Source organism: Oncorhynchus mykiss, chromosome 12, assembly GCF_013265735.2.
Source record: "Oncorhynchus mykiss isolate Arlee chromosome 12, USDA_OmykA_1.1, whole genome shotgun sequence".
Taxonomy (NCBI): domain Eukaryota; kingdom Metazoa; phylum Chordata; class Actinopteri; order Salmoniformes; family Salmonidae; genus Oncorhynchus; species Oncorhynchus mykiss.
The window spans coordinates 12,045,808-12,053,012 of record NC_048576.1 but is presented as its reverse complement, the minus strand read 5'-3'; the positions used below and the strand labels follow the sequence as shown (position 1 = coordinate 12,053,012).

Below are 7,205 nucleotides of genomic sequence, written 5' to 3'. Positions count from 1 at the left end.
CTGCCATCCCATAACCTGGGCACAGACAGAGTAATATCACACCAGGGTTCAAATAGTATTTCATTGAGTCTGCCTGGATTACTCCATTGGTTCATTACATCATGTCAGATGAGCTCAATAAAGCACATCTAAAGTGTTAGGACAATTACTTGAACATACAGTACCAGTCAAAAGATTGGACACACCTACTCATTCCAGGGTTTTTCTTCTATTTGTATTATTTTCCACATTGTAGAATAATAGTGAAGACGTCAAAACTATGAAATAACACATATGGAATCATGTAGTAACCAAGTTTAAGTTTGTTAAACAAATCAAAATATATTTTAGATTATTCAAATTAGACACCCTTTGCCTTGATGACAGCTTTGCACACTCTCAACCAGCTTCACCTGGAATGCTTTTCAATTAACAGGTGTGCCTTGTTAAAAGTTCATTTGTGGAATTTCTTTCCTTCTTAATGCATTTGATCCAAATCAGTAGTGTTCTGACAAGTTAGGGGTGGGTATACAGAAGATAGCCCTATTTGGTAAAATACCAAGTCCATATTGTGGCAAGAACAGCTCAAATAAGCAAAGAGAAACGACAGTCCATCATTACATTAAGACATGAAGGTCAGTCAATCCGGAAAATTTCAAGAACTTTGAAAGTTTCTACAAGTGCAGTCACAAAAAAACATCAAGCACTATGATGAATCCTGACTCTCATGAGGACCGCCACAGGAAAGGAAGACCCAGAGTTACCTATGCGCAGAGGATAAGTTCATTAGAGTTACCAGCCTCAGAAATTGCAGCCCAAATAAATGCTTCAGAGTTAAAATAACAGGCACATCTCAACATCAACTGTTCAGGAGGACACTGCGTGAATCAGGCCTTCAAGGTAAAATTGCTGCAAATAAACCACTACAGGACACCAATAAGAAGAAGAGACTTGCTTGGGCCAAGAAACACGAGCAATGGACATTAGACCGGTGGAAATCTGTCCTTTGGTCTGATGAGTCAAATTTGAGATTTTTGTTTCTAACTGTCGTGTCCTTGTGAGATGCAGAGTAGGTGAACGGATGATCTCCGCATGTGTGGTTCCCAAAGTGAAACATGGAGGAGGTGCGAATGTCTGGGGGTGCTTTGCTGTTGACACTGTCAGTGATTTATTTAGAATTAAAGGCACACTTAGCCAGCATGGCTACCACAGCATCCTGCAGCGATACGCCACCCCATCTGGTTTGCGCTTAGTGGGACTATCATTTGTTTTTCCAACAGAACAATGACCCAAAACACACCTCCAGGCTGTGTAAGGGATATTTGGCCAAGAAGGAGAGTGATGAGTGCTGCATCACATGACCAGGCCTCCACAATCACCCGACCTCAACCCAATAGAGATGGTTTGGGATGAGTTGGACCGCAGAGTGAAGGAAAAGCAGGAAACAAGCATATGTGGGAACTCCATCAAGTCTGTTGGAAAAGCATTCCAGGTGAATTTTGTATTTATTTTATTTATTGAAGCTGGGTGAGAGAATGCCAAGAGTGTGCAAAGCTGTCAAGGTAAAGGGTGGCTACTTGAATAATCTCAAATATAAAATATAAACTCAGCATTAAAATAATACATTTTCACATCATATTTTATTACAGCGTTTAAAGCATTTCTCTCTATTAACTCTCAATCAACAGATAACCCCTCGCTCCTTTGGGAAACCTGTAAAGCGTACTCTCTCCTAACACAGGATGCTGAAAAGAAAATGAGATTTGTCAGGCAAAAGCTATATGAACATGGCGATAAGCCAGGAAAGTACTTGGCATTCCTAGCTAAAAAGAGAGCTGACTCTCAGTCAATTGCCACTATTACTGATTCTGATGGCAATCAATTATATGAAAATAAATTGATAAATGACTAATTTAAGACATTTTATGCGAACCTTTATGCCTCAGAACTGCCAAATGATGCACCCAAATTAATGGAGAACTTATTTTCTAAGATTGAGCTCCCTACTATCTCTGAAGAACAGAGGTCTCTCCTTAATGCCCCTATTACCGAGGAAGAGATAATGTTCGCAATTAGGAATTTGCAAAATGGTAAGTCCCCAGGACCAGACGGGTTTTGTAGCGAGTTCTATAAAGACTTCCATGGCCTGATCCTTGAGCCATTGCGTGATATGTTTAACCACTCATTTTCAAATGACCAGCTCCCTCAAACGCTGAGAGAAGCCAACATATCACTTATTCTCAAAAAAAAAAAATGTCCATAGTCTTGTTCCTCGTACAGACCAATTTCCCTTCTGAATGTGGATAGAAAATTGCTTTCTAAAATTTTAGCCACAAGATTAGAGGACTCACTGCCACTAATTGTGAAAGGAGACCAAACTGGCTTCATTAAGGGCCGTAAGTCATGCAACAATGTCAGGCGACTTCTTAATGGAATTCAAGCCTACCAACAAAGTGCTATGGATGGTCTTGTGCTCTCCCTAGATGCTGAGAAAGCATTTGATCGTGTGGAGTGGTCTAACGTATTCTTTGCTCTAAATAAATTTGGTCTAGGGGACAACTTTATAAAACGGGTGAAAGTTTTATATGATGATCCTCAGGCTGCTGTCCTTACTAATGGGCTAAGGTCAGATAGCTTCTCTATATACAGAGGTACCAGACAGGGCTGTCCTTTGTCCCCTCTCCTCTTTACACTCGTTATGGAACCACTGGCCGAGGCTATCAGGGTAACGCCTGCTATACAGGGGCTGCTCATTGGTGATGTTCACCATAAAATAAGCTTGTATGCTGATGTCCTGATATTCATATCTAGTCCCGAGACTTCAATTACATCTCTTATTAAATATTATTGAATTATTCAGCGAATTCTCAGGCTACAAGATTAACTTAACTAAATCAGAGGCTATGCCACTTGGTAACCATCACTCTGTACCTAATACCTCTCCCCCTTCCCTTTTAAATAGTCTCCCTCAGGTTTCATGTATCTGGGTATATTTGTAACTCCTAAATTGCAGCAAATGTACAAAGCCAATTTTGTTCCCTTGTTGGATACAATAAGACAGGATTTGGAGCGCTGGAACTCTTCCGATAACATGGTTGGGTAGAATATCCCTCTTGAAAATTAACATTTTACCTAGACTACTCTACCCAATCCAAATGATCCCAGTATTACTCTCCAATAAGGTAATAAAGGATGTAAATGGATGGCTAAGTTCCTTTATATGGAGTAAACGCAAGCCAAGACTTAAGATGGCAATATTGCAGCTGCCAAGTTCTATGGGTGGCTTGGATCTGCCCAATATCAGGTTCTATCAATGGTGTGCCCACCTATGTTATATTTCTGACTAGATCACAAACGATGACTCCTCTATTTGGTTAGACATTGAGACTTCTCTTTCAAAATACCCCTAACAGGATCTTTTATTTTTCAGAAGTTTCAAGTCTGTAGAAGATCACTGCAATAATCCCGTTACACTTAACACACTCAAAGTATGGAGGTCAGTTCAACGCTTCCTGGGAAGGTTCAAACTAACTTCTGCTCTTACCCCAATTCTTAACAACCCAAATTTTGGTCCAGGATTGCTGGATGCTGGCTTTCACTTTTGGCTTAATAAGGGCATACGCAGACTAAATGACTTATTTGCTGATAAGATTTTATTGTCATTTGAGCAGATGGTCGAGAAATATCAACTCCCAAAGCAGGACTTTTTCCGCTTCCTACGAGTAAGACATATTCTGAAGAGCACCACCTTATTTGGTAACCCTGATATGTCTGTCATTGAAAGAACGCTTTTTTTTCCCACAAAGGAAAATGTCTGTAAGTCTGTTTTACGATGCTGTAAGGTCCTTTTCTGCTGTCAACACAGAGGGTGAAACAAGTGTGGGAGAAATAATTGTCTGTTACTATTGACGAAGAGAGGTGGGAGGACATTTGGAGATATGCAAAAACAATATCTATATGTAATCGTATTAGAGCAATCCAATTAAGAATAATACAGAGATTGCATATATCCCCAAATCGCAGACATGCTTTTAGCCCCTCTTCCTCTTCTCCTCAGTGTCTTAAATGTAAAACTGATACAGGCTCCCTAATACATTGTTTATGGTCATGTACCAAAATACAAAGATACTGGTCTGGTGTTCTGCAAGAAATTGAAAAGATCCTAGCGGTTGATCTAGAATTGGACCCAGTTTCTTTACTGTTGGGTCTCCCTAGTAGGCTTTACAACATCCTTACCTTCGCAGCAAGGAAAAACATCCTTTTACAGTAGATTAGTGATAAGGCTCCTTCTATTAAAGATTGGCATAAGATACTATTTGAATGGGTGCCTCTGGAATATCTGACATGTACATTGCATTCTAAAACAGATCAGTTCTACAAAGTATGGGAACCTTATCTAAATTACCTAGAACCTGAGGTATCAGCTATTATGCTGCAAGGATTCTCGTAGAATGACGGGGATGTATGTATTTCAGAATTACACTGTACGTTCCATGTGTGGAACCTAACCTCTTGGTTTAAACTGAGCTTTTTTCTTTAATTTCTGTTTGTAAATTTGTTTAAAATGTATGTATTGAGAGACACAATGATGGGGATGGGGTGAGAGAAGCGCCGAGCACGAAGAGGAGGAAATGGTGTACGTGTGTGTGTGTGTGTGTGTGTGTGTGTGTGTGTGTGTGTGTGTGTGTGTGTGTGTGTGTGTGTGTGTGTGTGTGTGTGTGTGTGTGTGTGTGTGTGTGTGTGTATGTATGTATGTATGTATGTATGTATGTATGTATGTATGTATGTATGTATATATATATATATATATACACATACATACATATGTGTAAGTCAGTGCTGTTTTTTTTTGTTGCTTTGTCTCTGTTGTTGTATATCTTAATATGGGTGAAAATGGTGAAATTCCAATAAAAATACTGTTACAAAGACACTAACAGCTTACAGACGGTAGGCAATTTAGGACACAGTTATGAAAACTTAGGACACTAAAGAGGCCTTTCTACTGACTCTGAAAAACACCAAAAGAAAGATGCCCAGGGTCCCTGCTCATCTGTGGGAACGTGCCTTAGGCATGCTGCAAGGAGACATGAGGACTGCAGATGTGGCCAGGGCAATAAATTGCAATAATCCTAAGGTGTGATGTTCAGATGTACCGATCTTGTGCAGGTGTTGTTACACGTGGTCTGCCACTGCGAGGACGATCAGCTGTCTGTCCTGTCTAAGATGACAGGACAGACAGCTGATCGTCCTCGCAGTGGCAGACCACGATCAGCTGTCTGTCCTGTCTAAGATGACAGGACAGACAGCTGATCGTCCTCGCAGTGGCAGACCACGTGTAACAACACCTGCACAAGATCGGTACATCTGAACATCACACCTTAGGGACAGGTACAGGATGGCAACAACAACTGCCAGAGTTACACCAGGAACGCACAAACCCTCCATCAGTGCTCAGACTGTCCACAATAGGCTGGATTGAGGGCTTGTAGGCCTGTTGTGAGGCAGGTTCTCACCAGACATTACCGGCAACAACGTTGCCTATGGGCACAAACCCACCGTCGCTGGACTAGACAGGACTGTCAAAAAGTGCTCTTCACTGATGAGTCGCGGTTTTGCCTCACCAGGGGTGATGGTCGGATTCGTGTTTATTGTCAAAGAAATGAGCGTTACACCGAGGCCTGTACTCTGGAGCGGGATCGATTTGGAGGTAGAGGGTCTAGGCCGGTGTGTCACAGCATCATCGGATTGAGTTTGTTGTCATTGCAGGCAATCTCAACTCTGTGCATTACAGGGAAGACATCCTCCTCCCTCATGTGGTACCCTTCCTGCAGGCTCATCCTGACATGACCCCCCAGCATGACAATGCCACCAGCCTTACTGCTCATTCTGTGCGTGATTTCCTACAAAACAGGAATGTTAAGTGTTCTGCCATTGCCAGCGAAGAGCCCAGATCTCAATCCCATTGAGTACATCTGGGACCTGTTGGATCGGAGGATGAGGGCTAGGGCCAATCCCCCCAGAAATGTCCAGGAACTTGCAGGTGCCTTGGTGGAAGAGTGGGGTAACATCTCACAGTAAAAACTGACAAATCTGGTGTAGTCCATGAAGAGGAGATGCACTGCAGTACTTAATGCAGCTGGTGGCCACACCAGACACTGACTGTTACTTTTGATTTTGACCCCCCCTTTGTTCAGGGACATATTATTCAATTTCTGTTTGTCACATGTCTGTGGAACTTGTTCAGTTTATGTCTCAGTTGTTGAATCTTGTTATGTTCATACAAATATTTACACATGTTAGGTTTGCATTTGACAGTTTGAGTTTATTTTGATTTGTCTAACACTTTTTTTGATTACTACATGATTCCATGTGTGTTATTTCATAGTTCTGATGTCTTCACTGTTATTCTACAATGTAGAAAATAGTAAAACATAAAGAAAAACCATTGAATGAGTAGGTGCGTCCAAAACTTTTGACTGGTACTGTAGGTCTGGCCGACACATGGACAGACAAAAGAAGGCATACAAAAATAAATCCAATATAGACCAATCCCTTCACTCACCCAGCTTGAGGACCGTGGTAGCAGAGAAGAGGCTCCTGATGAAGGTGACAGTGATGTTATGTTGAGAGAATCCATGGGCACACAGGTCCAACAGGAACACCTGGCCTGGCACTGCTAGCTGGATCAAAGCTACCCTCTGCTGGGGAGACACTGCACCGAACCCTGCCCTCCACTCCATATCCACCCCTACTATACAACCAGGCTGGAGAACAGGGGAGAGGAGGGAAGATATTTTGGGGTTGTGAATACCTGTTGTATTCCGTGCATGTGACTAATAAAATTTGATTTGATAAATGCTATTATTTTACACTGTTTACATTTTTCATAGGTGTTTGGTGCTTACATGGGATTTAGTCTGCAAATTTTCTACAAGAGATCCCTTATAAACTAAAATGACGTGCTGTCGGACACACACACAAGCCAGTGAGGAGTCATCTGTGGAACCACCTCTCTGATTGATTGATACCTGTAGCACTATGTCTCTGCAGCGCTGTAGCCCCTCCAGGGTCTCCAGGAAGTGGACATGGTCCCTGGTGATTGGCAGCTGGTAGAACCTATCACGGTGTGCCTGGGACGGGTCCCACGACTCAGCATTGCAGCCTTTAGATACCTCCCTGAAGAAGAGGCAGAGGATTGAATGAATGAATATATGAGAAATATGTGG

At 42.0% G+C, this 7,205-nt stretch overlaps 1 protein-coding gene across 3 annotated transcripts in view; it reads right to left on the bottom strand.

Annotated features, from left to right (window-relative positions):
- The window catches only part of exd3 (exonuclease 3'-5' domain containing 3), a 64,080-nt gene that overhangs the window by 47,051 nt on the left and 9,824 nt on the right, over positions 1–7,205 (bottom strand). For all 3 annotated transcript variants that reach the window (XM_021622662.2, XM_036936935.1, XM_036936934.1), the window contains 3 exons: positions 7,008–7,155; positions 6,542–6,743; positions 1–15 (listed from right to left, as the gene is read on the bottom strand). The exon at positions 1–15 is cut by the window's left edge and continues 95 nt beyond it. In XM_021622662.2, the coding sequence (XP_021478337.1) occupies positions 1–15; positions 6,542–6,743; positions 7,008–7,155 (365 nt within the window). The remainder of the gene's footprint in view (positions 16–6,541; positions 6,744–7,007; positions 7,156–7,205) is intronic.